The sequence below is a fragment of the Pterocles gutturalis genome, unplaced genomic scaffold (assembly GCF_000699245.1).
Source record: "Pterocles gutturalis isolate BGI_N339 unplaced genomic scaffold, ASM69924v1 scaffold45704, whole genome shotgun sequence".
Lineage (NCBI taxonomy): Eukaryota > Metazoa > Chordata > Aves > Pterocliformes > Pteroclidae > Pterocles > Pterocles gutturalis.
Window position 1 is genome coordinate 60199 of NW_010129816.1, and position 19512 is coordinate 79710.

Below are 19512 nucleotides of genomic sequence, written 5' to 3' on the forward strand. Positions count from 1 at the left end.
TCACTTTGTTTTGTGGTTGGGTGGGGTTTTTTGATGTTCTGAGTGATTTCTACTAGATAGCACTGACTGCCTATAAAATACCACTGTCAGACAGGTAGAACTGGGAGAGCATAGAAATTAGATATGTCCACAGTGCATAATGGTGTTCAATGGTGGGGACATTTCCTGACTGATGCTGCGAGCCAGGACCAGCATCTGCATCATGGTGTTTCCTTCGTCACTGTGTAAATACGTGCTGAACGTTTTCTGCAGAGGGATGGTTTCTGGGGCTTTCCATCTGGGTCAGCTGGGTAGGATTTTCCATAATTAATTGCTGTTGGGGGTTTCATAGTCTGGTAAGGTTTGATGGTGAGTGGTCATGTGTGGAGACTTTCTAAAGGTTTTACAGTCATATCTAAGGTACTGAAACATACGTGACATTGATCTTCATCATTAACTTTGAATTCAGAGGGGTGACACAGATCAGAACTGAAATAATAAAACCAGCTGTAATCAAATAAATATATGCTTTACTATTTTGGGCAAATTGCTTTTTCCAGTACTCTAGAACATGTGAAGGGAGAGAAAAATCAATCCTTTGAAGACTGAAGATAATAAAACAAATAAATAAGACTTGGGGAAAAAAAGGAAAGGTGTTTGCAGGCTTCATAATCAAACAAGAGCTGGTGGTTTTTGCAATAGTGTGTAGTTGGATAATGTTCTGAAGCTGAGATTCAAGATTTCAAAAAATCAGAGACACTATCTTGCAAGGCTTTCAAACTGTTTAATGCATGAGGAAGCATTGGAATAATTCTGGTTTGATGGCCTGCATCAGTGCTTGTTGGTTATAGATACTGTGCTGATGTTATGTCCAGCATTTGCCCAAAAGGAAAGATGCCAATAAAATGATGTATTCATTATGTAAGTATTTTAATGTGTTTTTATCAATATATGCTGGAATGGATTGCCTGACATTACATAGCAGAATTTTTAAGTCCTACCTTCAGGCAAATCTCATGCTTACTAGCAAAAATGAAAGTGTGAAATGCTTTTTAATGTATATTTAACAACAGATAGTCTAGTGATTACTGATGTGTATTCTCTCTGGATTTTTCCCTTGCTATCAGAAGGCAATGTTAAGAGACAACATTTTTACACATTTATGCTATCTACATCCATCAGATGCTTACTTTCTACATAGTTTTAACTGTCATTTATAACAAGGCTGCAAGAAAGTAATCTCTTAAATCCAAGCTATACCAAGATTGTAAGCTTACAATCAATTGCCAGTAATAGTCCAGTTATGCTTCAAACCAGTGCCCCACTTTCTGCCTTTTGATGCAAGTGTATAATGCATATGTTTTTCAGTATTGCTGTCATGGGTAAAAAAAAAAAAAAAAAAAAAAAAAAGGGGGGAGGTACAAGTGTTATGTGCTATTAAGACTTCTTACCTTGCATCAAAATTTCTTGTGAGATGGCCCATGAGTGACTTCAGTCATATATCTGCTTATGTTTAAGAGCCAAATCTATCTAATGCATTTATTTAGTTCTTCCTTATAGTGTCACCATTTAATAGCACTTAAGGTACAATTTTCTGTATTTTACAATGGAGTGCACAGCAACAGTTCATGTTTTATGCTAGTGTATGCTAACAGTAGCATTGTACATGGATCACCGTTGTTAAAGTGTTGAAAGCATTTTAGATCACAGAGTCCTGTGGTTTACATTTTGTTTGCTCTGACATTATTAAACTCATTCTGTTCCTCTGACTGTGACTCTAATTACTATATTTGCATGGCTGGAAAGTTTGCATTTTTTGGTTAAGTGCTATTACGCTGTTTGCATGTTGGTTTTTTGAGCTTAGCGTTTCATGTTCAGGCAGCACAACACCTTCTATTGAATTCAATAACTATGCAGAATCATTAAGTTTTTTCTTGTGTTTTTCTTTGTTGTTTCTTTGATACGGCCTCTAGGATGCTGCAGGCAAGGTGCTGGACCGCTGGGCCATCATGTCCAGGGAAGAAGAGATCATTACCCTTCAACAGTTCCTGAGATTTGGAGAAACCAAATCCATCGTGGAGCTGATGGCAATTCAAGAAAAAGAAGGGCAGGCTGTGGCTGTGCCGTCTTCAAAGACAGATTCAGATATAAGGACTTTTATTGAAAGCAATAATCGCACCAGGAGCCCAAGTCTCCTTGCTCACCTGGAGAATAGCAACCCTTCCAGCATTCATCATTTTGAAAACATCCCAAATAGCCTTGCATTCCTGCTTCCATTCCAGTACATAAATCCAGTCTCTGCTCCGCTGCTGGGGCTGCCTCCAAACGGCCTCCTGCTGGAACAGCCAGCAATGAGGCTCCGTGAACCAAGCCTTACGACCCAAAATGAATATAATGAAAGCAGTGAATCTGAAGTTTCCCCTACACCTTTCAAGAATGAGCAAACATCCAGCAAAAAAAGGAATGCTTTGACCAGCATCACGAATGTTGAGCCCAAAACTGAGCCAGCCTGTGTCTCTCCCGTTCAGACGCCTACACCTGTCAATGATTTATCAAAAACAGAACACACTAAGAGCTCATTCCGCATTCACAGAATGAGGAGAATGGGGTCAGCCTCCAGGAAAGGAAGAGTGTTTTGCAATGCATGTGGCAAAACTTTCTATGACAAAGGTACTCTTAAAATCCACTACAATGCCGTTCACCTGAAAATCAAGCACCGGTGCACTATTGAGGGCTGCAACATGGTCTTCAGCTCTCTCAGAAGCCGCAACCGCCACAGTGCTAACCCAAATCCCCGCCTCCACATGCCTATGCTAAGGAATAACCGCGACAAAGATCTAATTCGTGCTACATCAGGTGCTGCTACTCCAGTCATAGCCAGTACAAAATCCAACCTAACTTTAACAAGTCCTGGGCGTCCACCGATGGGGTTTACCACTCCCCCTCTAGATCCTGTACTACAGAACCCTCTTTCCAGTCAGCTGGTGTTTCCAGCTTTAAAGACTGTCCAACCTGTTCCTCCTTTTTACAGAAATTTACTTACTCCTGGTGAGATGGTGAGTCCTCCAACCTCACTCCCTACCAGTCCAATAATACCAGCAGTGAGTGGCATGGAGCAGCATCCTCCTCCTCCTTCAGAGTCATCAGTACCTTCAGTGCTGATGCCCACCCCAGAGCCTAATGCTGATCTTGCCCCCAAGAAGAAGCCAAGGAAGTCAAGCATGCCAGTTAAAATTGAAAAGGAAGTTATAGATACTGCCGATGAGTTTGATGATGAAGATGAAGAGGTGAATGACAGCAGCACAATGGTGAATGACATTGGTCATGACAATCACTGCCATTCTCAGGAGGAAATGAGTCCTGGCCTGTCTGTGAAAGACTTTTCCAAAAGTGACAGAAGCAGATGCATTTCCAGACCAGACATAATAAGGGCAGACAGCATGACATCAGAAGACCAGGAGCATGAGAGAGACTATGAAAATGAGTCAGAGTCATCAGAGCCCAAACTGTGTGAGGAATCCATGGAAGGTGATGATCGCCTCCACGAACCTGGTGAAAAATCTATGATGCACAGTGACAGACCAGATGAAAACCACAATGACTCTTCCAACCATGATGTCATTAAGGTGAAGGAAGAGTACACAGACCCTACATATGATATGTTCTACATGAGCCAATATGGACTGTACAATGGAGGCAGTGCCAGTATGGCTGCCCTTCATGAAAGTTTTGCTTCTACATTCAGCTACAGCAGCCCTCAGAAGTTCTCCCCAGAAGGTGAAATGTGTTCCAGCCCAGACCCCAAGATCTGCTATGTGTGCAAGAAAAGTTTCAAGAGTTCCTACAGTGTGAAGCTTCACTACAGAAATGTTCATTTAAAAGAGATGCATGTCTGCACAGTGGCTGGCTGTAATGCTGCGTTCCCATCACGAAGAAGCAGAGACAGGTCAGTAAATATTAATTGATTTTCTACATTATTAAATGTGTTGAATTATGTAAAAATAGGCAGCTTAGTATATATGAAGAAACAGAGAGATGCACAGTAATGACAAGTGACAATTGTATTCCCATGACATTGAGAGAGTTTTATCACTTTAAGATTTTCATTGTTGCTTGACATTCAGAATAATGTATGTTGTGCCATCCTCTTCAGTGACTAGCTAGATAATAAATGTCATTTTTCTTTCTGTGTGCCTGTGAACATATGTATTGTACTTCTGTTTGTAAGCTGCAGCTTTTATTCCATTTATTTTCTTCCCCCTGCAACATTTAAAACAAGAAAAGCTTCTAATAAATATATAGTAAATTATATACAATAAAAATATCTCCATGCATGCATATAAAACCATAGAACTAGGAAAGAGGGGAAGGGGTGAATGGATGGTTGGATGAATGGACGGAGAGAGAGAACAGAAGAATTGGAGTAACAGAATTATTTCCATCCCCACAGGGTCATATAAAAGCAAACAGGAAGCATTAGAAGACTATTCCTTCTTCTCTTCAGTTTTTAAAACTAGCTGCTATGTTGTAGGAAGAACAAGTAAATATTAAGAAAATAGTGGTCTCTTTCTTTAGGAGAATTTACACACCTCTCTATTCACTATGGTCATTTAGTCTATCTTCTTTTCTGCATGTGAGCAACTCCCTTCCCCACTGATGGGAATTAGGCACACTCAGAGAGGAGAGGCTAGACCCTTACATATTTTTAAGATCAGCTAGGGTATATTCTGCTGGCCTTTCAAATGACATCATGCCCTAGCTATGCTGCATCAATACTGAAACGGTTGGCCTTAAACAGAAGCAGCTGGTCCTTAAACTTTTAGGTTCGGGGGTTTTTTATATACACAATTCTTTTTGATTCCTGAGGAAAATGTAATATAAATGGAATTTGTCAAGGTGGTAAGATAACACAGTTGTTTCATACTTGTGGATGAAAGCTCTCACATGTGATGATGATCCTATTGTCACATAACAAAATTTCTCTGGTTCATCAAGTGATGGTGAGATTGGGCTGTCTCTTTTCCTTTACTTGTGTTTCATATTTTTTCATTATGTAGTAAAATTTCAGCAGACACAGGAAGAAAATTAAACCTAGCTAAAGATTTCACACACAACTTTTTTTTTTTTTTTCATTGAAATTGATGTGGTTTGAAAGTTAATGTATCATGTCATATAAAATGAAAGCAAGATAGTGTTGAGGAGCCAAAATTCAGTGTTTTGGTGGAGAGTCCGGTCCCCAAGTATCTCATGTCTTCTGTTACCACTTATGAAATCCACTGAACAGAAAAATAGGAACACACATAAGAATACAAGTTCAAAATGGATAAGAAGGACAATCTAGAAAGCTTGCATTTCAGTAGGATGAAACCACTGGACATGAAGCAGGTAAAACTAAATTACAACTCACTTCTTGGGGTGTCGTGATAGCTTTTATGAGACTTGAATTTGACAAGGGAAGGATATGAGTCAGTGGCATAATCTAAGCTGAGTTTAGATGTGTGCAACCCTTTTCAGTTCCTGAAATTGCACAGGTTTCGTTAGTCAAGAATTTGGTTTGATCAGGCTGTTTCCTCAAGAGAATTTTGAAAAGTCTAAGCAAACAAGCAAAACAGCTTTGCATTCAGCATATTAAGTAAGAAGAGTCTGTCTTTATGATTTGGAACTTCATGCAATGTATAAAAAAAGGAATGCATTGATTGATCATGCTAATAATAAAGTTAGCAGAGTAAAGATTTGTATGTTCTAAGAAAGAGGTTACTGTGATGACATACATAAAATACTTCTGAGACAAGAACATTAAAAAAGGGCACATTTTGAAAATATTTTGTCAACTATGTAGGATACTCCTATGAAGCTTATTGAAAGCAAGCCATAAAATAAAAATCTAATACAGGAACTTCAAAAGCAGACTGCATATTTGAAGATAAAACTATTATTTACATATAATTTTGAGTTGTGTAGAGCACAAGACCAACTTTCTGTATCATCCCACTAGGAACATTCAGAATATGTTTCAGTTATTTGTTGCACTTGGGACAAAATATATTCATAGGCATATTATATTCTCTAGCTGCACAGATTTATGAGTGGTTATACACTTCAAAAAATTCAAAGGTGTGGTATAGCTTGCGCGCCCATTCATATTTGATGTTTTTGTAAGTTCATTAGTACTCCTGGTTTTTGACAGTTGTCTGGAAATTCCTTGAAAGAACCAAGTAATACTCTTATGGTTCTTGATAATTATTTCAGATACTTGAGCAAGAAACATCTTTAAAACTTCCGTGGGCTATCTGTTCTTATCCAGAAGTGGAATGTCTTGGAATGTGCAGATATTAAAGCATATGTACAGTATATAAAAGAAAGTGAATGAAAGATTTAAGTAGGCTCTTAAAACATTATTTTCTAATAATTCCTCAAATAAGAAGGGGTTTTTTTTAAATAAAATTAGGAAGTAAAATAGAAATTAATTTTTTTTTTTGCAAGCTACTTAATTGCCCTAAAGATTTTTCCATTCAATTTGCATTTATTTTTTGCTGATATTCCTTCTGAATACATACATTTATTTTATGGAGAGTCATTACCTAAGTATACAATTTCTAGCTCTTCAGATTATGGAGAGCACCTCAAAGAAAACTGGATAACTATATTAATAGCATTACAAAGTGAGAACTTCTTCCAGCCACTTAAATAAATTTTACTTAAAAGCTCAGAAGCATTTTGCTATTCATTGCTGAACAAGAAATAAGAAATAGCTACCTAAAGCACATGACAATAATTCCTGGATAATATTTGTCATGTATTGGTGTTCCATTTTGGACACATTATAAAAAGTCTCTGTGATGCGCTTCTGTTGTGAATCACATAATCTTTGACTAGCTAGAGAAGCTTAGAATTTCTTTGCTTTGAAAATGAAATAGTTTTTTCAGTACTATCCTGTGTCTCAGATGGTCTTGTGAAGTTATTATCCGTATTTTTAGTCTTTTTATTAATCATATTACTAGTATGATATTAATAATTAATCCTATTATAACTAGTTAGAGGTCTAAAACTCTAGTTATGTTCTAATAGAGAATAGAAGCTTAAATGGAGAGAAATAACATTGGCTGAGCCTTTTTTTGTCCTTTAGAGGCATCTGATATGGCTTATGACCTTTTCTAATGCAATTCTAGTTAATTGAAGGTTTGACGATATTTCCCCCATCCTGTACATACACAAAACTCTGAATTGTTGACAGTGGGTGTAGCTGTTGTAAAATGGGCTTTTGCAAGGGTGGGGTTGTGATACAAACCACTGGTTACCAGAGGCAGCAGATCATGTCAGGAGCAAACACCATGATTGTTTGACTGAAAGATGGTTTTTATCCATGTCACAGCTGCAACCCTCCGTTGTGGAATGCATCCTGTAGCAATTCGTGTTAAGGGTTGACTAGCCTCACCATTCCTACATCATTTCTACCAAGGTCAACTCTTGTATAAATATCATTTTGCCAGAAAGGTAGGAATATCTTCTGAGATCTTAGAGTAAACTCTGCTATTCCTTCTAAATTAAGGTCAAGATAACCAGAAGAATGAGTCCCATTTCATCTGTGTTTTTTTCAACACAGAACAGAGGGAAGCAGAGTCCCAGTCCTTACTGTCAATGACCCAGTAATTCTGTTTTCCCATCTAGACAGTATTGCTTTTGAATAGTCTAGTTTTTTTTAAAAGGGCCTTTTTTTCATCACCTTCTCAGCTACAAGTAGCATAACTCATCAAATCAACCTTATACATACCTATATCTTTGATCTTTTCCCCAAATAGAGAAAGTCTTTCTGTCTTTCTTTTCCTGGAAGCACTACACTTGTGAGAACCAGTTCTTCTTCCGTTCTTCACCAGCCACTCTCTGAATTATCTGTTCATCCATATATGTATTTACTTCAAATGTCTTTTCTTCAAAAGAAAAGATATTCAGGCTACATCTTGTTGCAAGTAAATAGGAAAAGAGATGCTATTAAAAATCACGTCAGTGGTCAGAAGCAATGTCATAAGCCTCCTTTGGAACAGAAAATCATCTTTTTCCAAATAATTTTTTAGACAGAAGAGAGAGAGAAGGGGAAAAGATAAGTTCCTGTGAGAACTGTGCACTTGAATGGGAATAATTGTCCTTGTAATGTGAATTCTGTCTGGTCTCAGAGGAGGTCTGTCCTGTGAGCAGATCCCAGGGTTAGATTCCCCTGGGATCTGCTTCCCAGCCTCATCTGTGAGTCCTGCCCCAGCAGATACTGACTTTGCCTTACAAAGAGATAGGTGTGGTTGGTCCTTGAAGTTGGCACTGAGGTACAGCTGCTCAGGGAATGATCCTGAGCCATAGAGGAGATGTGCAGATGGGAGGAGGGAATAAGTTATTTCCTGTCCAAAGAGGACAGCTGTACCAAAGTTTCATCTAAGAGTCTGGGTTGGAGAGCACATGCAGAGGTAAAGGTCTGAACGGTGAAGCTTAGAGCAGTTGGCTTAATTTCTCACTCTCCCCTTTGAGAGCCAAGAATTCTGTGGTCAAAAACACCAATGAAACAGGAGGCAGGTGGACATTCTGCCTTCAGTAAGTCTTGTTGAGAAGCTACTGTCAGATCTTAAGGAGAAATACAGACATCTTTGTCAGCCTTAGTGCGTGCTAAATCCCCATTTCACCTCGGTATTGGCAGTATTAAAATCTGTGTTTCTTAAGCTAGGATGTAGCATTAGTAACAATATGTTACCACATTCTCCATTCTCTCAAGGTATGCAAAATAAATTAATACTCAGTGTACCTGTTCAGAGGGACAAAGCAAGAACTTTTCAGTTTGTCTTTCTCCTACTAAAGTAGGACTATTAATTGCTCACGTTTTTCTTTAAAATTTCTCACAAAGTGAGCATGTGTGTGTGTGTGTGTGTGTCTGTGTTCCACAAGATGGGAAAGGTGATTGAGTCCCATGAATAAATTTAAAAACAAAATAATGTCTGCTCAGGGTGACTTATAAATAAATATGAGGCAACTATTGGTGCCAAGTGTGATCATGCCACTTGATTGCTAGTTAAATCAGTCCAGATTTAAACATGTAAGCTCCTTGATTTGTAGGTGGTTTATTAAAACCTGCTGGTATCTCCAGTACTAAATCTGCGCGGATATGGGCCTCTGGGTAGCTGTACTGAAAACGCAGAGACATACTTTTTGTCTGGTTACCTGAATTCCAGACCTGTACAGGTGTGCTTGAATAAATTCACATCAGTTACCTATGATGAGCCACTGCATACATTATCAAGGGAGGTGAAGATGTGAGAAAGCTGCTACCTGCCTCCTGTTATCACCTCCTTGACACAACAGCACCCATTTTTTCAACATCCTACTATGCTTGGAATCTTCTACAGATAACTTTTTAGAGAATTATGTTCTGTAAATGCACTAAACTCTAGGAATAGATAACTATTACTGTATAACCCCTGATATAATTAGCTGTCATATACAGCTTGTATTGCCTCCAATAAGAACAAGGAAATCAGGTTTTAAGACATTAGGTGTTTGATGAACCATTTGTCAAGAGACGTATTTACACCTATACTACTGTTTCTGGACATGATGAAGTTCATGAAGAGACTAGCTGCATATCCAATACAATTGTATGAACCATTAGGTTTTCTCTTGCAGAATCACTAAGATTTGTGTCATTGCTAATGTTCACTTAACTCTTCCTTACCCAAGAGAACCTGGATCATAAAGAAACATTTTGTGCCACCTCTAACACAGAGCTAACTCCTTCCATGAGTAGTCATGTTGAACATAGACTGCCTGTCATATTGCATATTCACCAATGTGAACAAGATAAAAGAAATAAATTTTTAAAAGCCCTGAAGAGGTTATTTACCTGAGTAAAGACTGAGGATCAGCTCTGGTTTGGAAGGAGGTCTTTTCCAACTACGCATATCCGTTTGTTTTGGATTTGAGTTGAAGGTGGTGGTTGTTTTTTAAAACTGTCTTCTCCCTTCATTATCTCTTTCTCAGTTGGTACACAAAGTGGTATCACTTTGAGAGTGAGAGTAGAGTTTCTTGTGCAGTGCAAAAAGTTTCATTTTTGTGTGAACTTGCAAAATAAATCAAGGACTTTTCAGTGACCTGCAAAGCTAGTTTAAATAAACTGCTGTGCCAGGATTAAGATAGGTGTAAGTAAACATTGAAAATACTAGCCAAAAGCAAAACATGCATTAAGCAATACTCTTCCGTGGTATGTGTTGTGACAAATAGTGTAAATGTTTGATTTGTCTTGTCCAAGTTTTGTGCGCAGGTTCTGTGTGTTTTGTGTTCAGCAAAAGATTATTTGGGAAGACAGGACTGGGAACATGAATGCTTATTCGTAATATCCTGGTTGCCCCTAGGTTCCTAGGAAATAACTGGAAGAACCGAAACTCTTCTCCAGAGTGTGGGAGAAAACTGAGTGTTTTCCACTTATCTGAGTAAATGTAAAGCTCTTCCCCATATACAGAGATGTCCCATCTTCCCTGGAGTCTTTTGGAAGTGGGGTAAACAAAACATCTACCTACATTAGTTCCTGCAGAGAAAGGCTCTAGATGTTCTTTTAAACTTAACAGCAGAAGACTGTAAGATTTCTGCTACAGTGGAGGAAGCTGTACTTTACAGATACAAGATAGCACCAGGGTACTACTCCCAAAAGCCTGGATGCGTGAAAATGGAACAAGACACTGCAGCCTCAGAGACACAGTACTCTCAGGTGGAGGAGTCTGGGGAGAAATAATGAAAGAGGGAGGGAGACACATCTGTGGCTGGAATAGCTGTGTGTTTAGTGCCCTTTGGAGTTACAGCTCTTGATGAAGGAGAGAGACACTAAGTAGGCAGGTAAATGCCATGATACATACACGATACAATCATTTGTCAGCTGTGCTTGTCTGTCTGAAAAGAGAAAATGTCACTTGTAGAGGCAAACTTTACATCAGATCTTGTGGCCTAACCAAAGATTACTTGTAGATGAAGTAATTTTCTTCTCCCCTTAATGATGATGATGTCCCTCCCCACAGATTGGAGCCATGTCATTTGTTAGAACATGAACAGAGTGACTGCTGGGGCACATCCAAATTAAAGTTAAGTTTACCTGAAAGTAAGACCGCTGGCGACGCAAGTCCTGGAAATTATCTAGAAAAAAAAAATAACAGAGAAAGGAAAAATTACCAGGTGTAGATGACTCCAAATAGCTACAACACTGTTTTGGAGAATAGTGTGCCAGTCCTGCCAGTATATCTGGACAGAGGCAGACATTGTCCACAGTTGGCTGAATCCCAAAGATACAATAATTCCTAGGGTTTGTGTGGTCATGGGGTATTTTCTGAAGTAGAATTAGATAGCAGGTGATCAGTATAGTAAAACAAAGCTCATTTGGGTTCCTGTTCCATCACTTTTTGACAAGATAGGTCTTGGCTAGTGGACCCGGAGAGATTGGTTAAGAATTACAGGGAGCCTTCTTGCTGTAGCCACTGATGTCTGAAGCATTGGCCTGAAGGCACGTTTGCAACAAACAGGTGAGATGGGAGTGTTTTGCACTGGAATATGTCTTAGTAAAAAGATGTTACTTAAAAATATTTGGGAATTTATGGGCCCTAAGGAAAAGAAAACCCAAAACCCAAGCTCTCTAAATCTGGGACACCTTTTCAAGGTTATACAAGTTGCTAGTGGTTAGCAAATATGACAGGCAGTAATAGCAAATTAATAAAGTAGAGCCTATAATTGCAGGAGTTTACTGTGCAGTTAGAAGCAGTTAAGGGGAAAGATAACCAAGCTGCTGACTACTTATCTAAGGGCAATCCTGAAGGAAGAGGTGCAGAGTTATCAACAAGAGTAAAATACTCAACAGCGTCAAGGAGAGACTGCATGCTGTATAGGCACTGCAAGGGCACTGCCATATACTGTACATGGCTTTTCACTACCCCTTAGTCCTGACCTGAAGGAGTCACAGTCTTCTGTCCTTTGCCTCTCTTCAGGAAAGATGGCCAGCTGTGCCACCCATGATGTACTGGTATTTGTTATATTGTGCTGTAGGTACTGCAGTAGAAACCACGCATTCACGTCCAGAAGGTACACACAAAATGTTCCCAATGGCACTGAAGATACCTCGAACGGTCTGTCAGGACCTGAGGTAACACAGGAATATCTCAGGTGCAATACCACTTAGGGCTCTTCACATGTTGACCTTTTAATGCCAAGCACTGTATATTTCCTGAAAGAAGTTTTGAGCCCATTGCTTCTAAAGAAAATCTAAGCCTTTTAGTAGTGCTTCCTATTTCCCAGCAACATCTTTTAAATGAGCAGTTTGCCTTGTGCTAAGCAAGTTTCTCCTTTTTTTTTTTTTTAATTAAGAACTCATTTCACATTTAAGCTTGCCCTAAAAAGCATTACATAAAAAGATCTGTCTAAGAAATAATTTAACATTTTTGCCATAAGGCACCTGCAAGCTTCATATAAATGGACCTGGAAGAAAAATGAAAGAGTTTTAGATTTGCCAAAAATGGACACTGTCGTAAAAAAGAAAGGATTGCAGGACTTTGTTGGCATTGTGTATAAATGTAAAGTGGTTCATTTTGTATGGGGGAGAGAAAGGGGAGAGCAAGAAAGGATGGGATTGTAATAAGAAGATACTTTTTGCTGTCACTTTGGTTTTGCTTTTTTTTTTTTTTGGAAGAGAAAGGGGGAAAAAAAGCCCTAAGCTGTATGTCCATGTCAAAGTATATGAGTCTGAAACATAAGTTGTAATTTATTTAAGTTTTATAAGTTGTTATTTCGAGTGTTACTGATTTTGATTCTAGTGCTTTACAAACTTTATTGCTTATTTTATTAACTAGGGAAAAGTGTTGCATTCTTCCAGTTCAATACATTTTTTCCTTTCTTTCCCTCTTCTTCCCTCCCTCTCACTCTCTCTCCTTTTCTCTGTTATGCCAAACTAAAAAAGCAGTTACACTTCAGCCACTTACGACTGAAAATACAAATGGGACATAGTTAATTTTGCTGCTGGTAAATCTTACATTGTATTTTGGTGTTTAACGCACAAAATGTGGAAATAAAAATAGCCCAAACATGTATATGTGTGTGTGTGTCTGTGGATGTGTGTACGGAAAGAAAAACCAATACATAGCTGTGTTGCTAGATAAAGATCTAAAAGTACAATGGGTAGAAAGAGAACTTGGATTCCCACTCAGAAGAGGTAAATGAACCCTTGTTTCCATAAGAAGATGCATGCACATGATATATTATGAAAGACTGAGGACGAAGATTTCATGAGGCGAGAAGGCAGACCCTGGCAGGAAGGATAACAGATCCTGCGCTGGATGTCTTTCAGGTCTGATAGCCAGATAGGGGAGCAGCACTAATTCTGCAGCCTTTTTAGTCTCTTCTGTCACAGAAGGGCCACTGCTGGGTCAGTCAGCTCACTAGTAATTGTGTTTTACAGACTTCTAAAGCAATTGGCTCAGTCAGTCCCAATTCAATAAAAGTGGAGAGCGAGAGTGAGAGCACTTTTGTTCTATTTTTTACTTGAAATTATTTCATTCAGCAGTCTGTCTTTTTTATTACCAGGATTTGACATTAGCACTCCAAGCTATATTAGCATCCATTTCAGCAGTTCAGTAATGGTATTAAAAAAACACTTAACTTCAACGGTGAATGGTTGTATGACAGTACCATAAAAATCCACATTAAAAAAAAAACTTATATATTTGTCCCTGCAAATTATTTTTCACTTGTTTAACCACTTCAAAACTACACTCTCTTGACTGGTGTTTGCAAGAGCTCTAGCAGCAGGAAAGTCTTGTAAAGGAGCTAAGAAGCAACTGCAGGAAAATGGCAGAAAGGGAAAAATGAAGACATTTAAAGAAGAAAAATATAATAGGAACATGCAAGCACACATACATACACAAGAAAGACCTTTCTTTTTGGGTGAGTGCCTGTCATTCATCAACTGAAGTAAAATTTTAAACTCAAATCACTCAAGGTAAAATCTTTGGCATCTTCCACATTTCTGGGATTTAATTTTGAACCCAGCACTCTCCAAGCTTGGGACGGCAGCCTAACTGTCTTGGCACTGCAGCACACTCATAAATGACTGCATTAGGTTCTAAATTTTGATTAAACATTCTGTAATTAATCAATGGTAGACATGAAGCAGTTGGCAAGGTCCAGAGCTGCAAAATGTTTAAGACATAAAACATTACAAAGTAATTAGAATGTGCTCCTTCAAGAGAAGGATTGCCTTCAATAAAGAGGTAAATGATAGCATCATGTTTATTGTGGACGTAGGCAGCCAGTGCAATATGATAAACTGCAGGAGATACACATATCAGTAATCATCCACATTATTAGTGTCATTAATCATAATTCTAAAAATATGACAGCAGCAGCCAACTTTTTGACCAATTTTGCCTCTGCCTGTTGGCCGTTATAACTTCACTAATAGACTGCAGAGCTCCTGTGCGTGGCAGTTTGCATTGAGAATGGAAGGTTAATTATATTTGAGCTGCTGATTCCTTCTCTCCTCGGAAAAAACTGAGCACTTTGACAATCCCAGGAGCTCACTGCTGTTAAACCAGTAAAAGTACTTTATTGAAATTTTCTTTGTTGGTCAGGAATGAGTAGATGTTTCAAATGAGATATAAGCGCCAGGCTGGGACGGCTGCTAATGTTTCTTCCAAAATAATCCTTGGACAGCAAGCTGAACTCATACTTCCCTTAGATATCTTTGCACAGTCTCTTGTGGATGGGAAAAAAGTTGAGAATTTAATAACTGCTGACAATAGTATGTATGGAAGAATCTCAGAGGATTGAAATTACTGAGGAGTTGGGGTGTCAGTGAAGGGAGGTTATAGGATAATCAGCTATCAGTTGACCTGAAAGGGGTACTTATTTAGTAATGTAAAATTACTAATAGACAAACCCTGTTGAAGTGCCACATCATATTTGCTTTTATAGTTCCTCTGGTATTATATGAATAAACCCAGCATTTTTAGACAAAGAAAGCAGTGGGAATGAGAATTATCATTGTGTTGTGACCAAAATAAATGGTTTACATATTTGCTGTGAAACATGAAATCTGGATTCTTGCATCTGAGATTTTATTATGAATTTGACCTTATAATGCAATCAGTAAAGTCTGTGAATCTTCTAGGCAAATCATGAGATAATGTGTTTCTGTGCATCAGTATCTGGGAGAAAATAATTTATTTCAAAGCAGAATTGGGGGAAGTGAGCTGTTTTGACTGGGTTTCACCTTTTTTGCATTTACTGAACTTGAAACTCAGTAAAATTCGTGAGTGGGGTGCTGAACTGAAGGGACCGTTTGCATAAAATCTTGCAAAATTATCACATTTTACATGGCTGTTGTAACAGTAAGATAAAATGAAGAATTAAAACTTCTGGTTACAAAACTTGGATCATGTAATATTTAGATGATTGAGGTTTGAAAAGAAATTTTAATTCATGCAGTTTGGCAACAGATTCTACCTGGATGTTGCCTGAGTACTTTTTAAGACAAAATACACTTTGTGTGAAGGACCAGCAACATACAGGAGACCAGGACCAAATGCATGACTGCTGTGCAGGGCCTTGTGGAAAAAAAATTTCATAGAGCATGTGTAGATTGTAGAAACAGCTTATGGCAGTCGGACTAATTGTCAGTAGTGCTGAGCACCTGTAATTTCCATTGAAGGACTTTGTGGTACGTATGATGACCTACTCATGCATGTAACATTGCTACACTGAGTTAGTTCACTTAGGAAATACTCCGTCAGATCAAACTTTTTATTCTAAACTTTCTCAGCCAGTCCGGATATTAGACAAGAGTGCTGGTTATTTTGTAATGAGTCTGTTTTGCTTCCAGGCAGCTAGTAAAGTGAGAGGTTGAAGTGTTGCAACACAATTTTGATCATTTCTGAGTAACTTTGGCAAGTACACCAGTGGTTGTGCTTTTTGTTTGTAATATCTTTTGATCTTTAATGGACAACAATAGTAATATATTAAGAGTGCGACATGACCTCAATGCTTGTGAGCACACACAGCTGTTGTGAAAGTGTAATTCTGTTCACACCGTAAGGACCATCTCACTAAACACCTTAACAGGTAGGTACTGAATTATTGGGCCTTTCAAGAATCCTGAGCCTGTGAGATTTTTCATTAAAAATTATTTGGTAGTAAACATTGCCATCAGAGTGTAGTGATAGGACAAGGAATAATGGTTTTAAGCTGAAAGAGGGTAGATTTAGATTAGATATTAGGAAGAAATATTTTGCTGTGAGGGTGGTGAGGCACTGGAACAGGTTACCTAGAGAAGCTGTGGATGCCCCACCCCTGGAGGTGTTCAAGACCAGGCTGGATGAGGCTTTGAGCAACCTCGTCTAGTGGGAGGTGTCCCTGCCCATGGCAGGAGGGTGGAACTGGATGATCTTTAAGGTCCCTTCCAACCCAAACCACTCTCTGATTCTATGATTTAACCAAAATATTTGCTCACACAGTCAGCTATCTTGCCTCCCTAAATGCCATCCCAGCATTAACATTTTTTATGCATTTCACAGCGATGACAAATTGTTTTCTGACTCTAACTGTGGATTAAGTATGCAAAAGGCACGTTTGCCACTGCCAGCAAACCAATATTTCTCACTAACATTTTCAGAGTTACAACATTTATAAAGTTGCAAACTGGAGTAAACAAACCATCTGTTTGGCTTTACCATATATGTCATGCTCTCTTATTAGCATATTACGATTCATTTAGTAAACAAATTTGGTGATTTCATTCATGTCAAAGTTAGAGGGAGCTTCAATATGATTAACATTCCTGGGACAGGCACATTAATACATTGCTTCCTCTGCAAAGTTAAATGGCTTCTCAGGAGAATCACCCCTTGTTGACAAGATGAGACTGTCAATTTTGTTTGCCTGCCACATTAGGGGCCGTAAGGGGATGGGAAGCTCTGAGAAAGAGGAGCAGTGTAGGCAGCATAATTCACTGCGAATTGAAAAAAGAAGTCTAATTCTGATAAATGGTCGACCCCAATACATCCTACCTGTTATTACAAGAGACGTGCCGTATCTGTGCAGTAAATTAGTTAAACCCCTAAAGAGTTTGATGGGAGCTTATCTTCAAGTGAATAATTTGAGTGTAGAGGGAGCTGTCTTCGTGACCAGTGTGAGTGATTTGTTTCATATTGAAAGGGATTGAAATGACTGGGCTCCACATCTTTAATTTGCAAGAACTTGCTTGTCCTTTATTTCCTGCATTTAATAAGCACTGTTTTTTTACTTTTTTTAATAGGTGCTGAACTGTATTTTACCTTTTGGATTTTCTTCCTATGAAAGGTTAATATTTTTCAGATTCTATGCAATTTAAAGCCTCAAGAACTGATGCTGTTACCCAAACTGTTCATGTAGAAATGCCATGGTTTCTTTGGGTAGTATAGTATTTTGTCTTCGCTCATTGTTCTAAAGTCTATCCCCTATCTCTACTTTTCCCTTTACATTTAGAGACAAACTAAACATGATCAAATGTAGGAAAGCGCTAGTGCACAGACTGAAACCTTGGCCCTGTTCAGATACATGTGAATTTTACAATTTAGGTCAGATGAGGATTTCAAACCTTTCTTATCTTTGCTTATATATATGGATTTTTTTTTTCCTTTTACATGAAACAAAAACCTAAACCTCTATCAAAGACTGCTGAGAGAGTTGCAAAATTAGAACAGTAACTGAGAAAATAATTTCTTTAATAGTCTCCATTATTAATTAAATTCCAGGAACTGTTTATTGTTGATCCTCTTTAGTAAATGGGGGAAATGATTGCTGATTCCTTCTTGAAGAAATATCAGAATTAAGGCCATATATTTTCTCATAAATATGTACACCGCTATATTTAGCCAGAGTCTTACTTTCTGGTTCTTTGATTTTAGCTGCATGAAACTCAGCACTTTCAGTCTGCAGAGATTCTGAGAAAGCATAAAATTCTGGGTTTACTTTCTGTTGTGTTCACATATTCTGAGTCTTTCTATGAGTTTCAGGCTTAAATAAGCAGGAAAGGAACGTGAAATTGAGGTAAGACCACAATACTTTGCTGTATTAGCAAATTGTGTTAGCAATTAAAATAATACAAAATTTTTAAACAAAACCATAAATCTTAATTACCAGCATTTGAAGTGAGGAAACAAAGAGAACTTAGCTTTAACATTTCATTATAGGTAAAAATGTAGGCTGAATACTGAGCTGAAGATAACTGTAGACAAATTCTCATGAGAGGTATAATTAAAGTTTCATTGTTTATGATATTTTAAATCAGATTGACAGAGCTAAGTTTTAAACTAAGTATAGCAGGAGGATAGCTTGTTTGGGGCCCGTACAACATGAGCCGTTACTTCCATGTCCATCTTTAATATGAGGTTTGCCAGTCGGTATGTAAGCCACCAGACAAATGTGTCCTGGCCTTTGATTTTGTAATAGAACCTTTCTTCAAACTGCTGAAGATTGTGTGGTTTCAGGTTTCATAACCCAATATTAGCTTCTGTCTTCTTTTAAAAAAAAATACATCTCCTATTACTTGGAAATAACAGCATGTAATAGAAAATAATTTAATGTTGATTTTTAATGCACTTAGTATCCAAATAAAATTTCATTGTATTACTTAATACTGGGGTCACTTATTTTGTCTTAAAGCAAAGCTGCCCAAAGACTGATGGCCCCCTGCTGTGACCTCCCGTCTATGATTCTTTTCAGTGTTAGAATGATAGGGCTGGGTGGTATTACTTTAGCAAATCATGTATTTGCCAGAAAATGCATTTTCAGAATATTTCAAGTATAAGAGGTCAGAATATTGTTTTATTTGGAAACATAGGAAGAAGGGATGTGGTGGGATACAACTGGAAATGTTGAAATTATTCATTTCAGAACTTTAATGAACAATACAGTGTGCTTTGATGTTTGACTGATATTTTAGTCAGGGAACCTTGTCGCTTACAGTCAGCCAAGGAGGAGCAAGGGGCCAATAGCTAAGACTTTTAACTGGGACACTGGTTGGCTTGGCCTTTCTTTCTGACTGTATCAGGGACTGCAAAATGGGTTTCCTTAGTCCCTAACTGACTGCCCTATTATGCTGCTGCTTCGTTCTCACTCTTTTTCTCTTCTTATCCCCTTAATATTTAAGCATATTCATATTTTTCTCTTGTTAAAAAATTAAGAAAGTAATGCTTTATGTTTCATTTTCAACAACCTGCCCTTCTGTGAACTGTGAACAACACATCCAACCCAATTTTTCATGCAGTTGGTTTTGTGTTCAGTATAATACTTGAATTAAATAAACAGAGTACTCTTTATCATCCATGTTCCTAACTCTACAGTGCACATCAGAGATGAAGTTTGCCCTAGTGCAGATAGGACTGCAGCTATGGGTGCATCCAAAATTGGCCTTGAGTCATGCATAGAATTCGTGCCAATTTCTATGACAGGACAAATTCTACTCTCTGATAAATACCTCCTCACTTGCTTAAA

The 19512-nt window shown here is 38.1% G+C and overlaps 1 protein-coding gene across 1 annotated transcript; it reads left to right on the forward strand.

Moving 5' to 3' along the window:
* Positions 1-1952: 1952 nt before the first annotated feature.
* On the forward strand, positions 1953-3944 carry BNC2 (basonuclin 2; the record flags this gene model as incomplete). The annotated part of the gene is made up of 1 exon (XM_010080009.1): positions 1953-3944. A coding segment is annotated over one exon (1992 nt), but the record flags the coding sequence as incomplete, so codon positions are not given.
* Positions 3945-19512: the final 15568 nt, after the last annotated feature.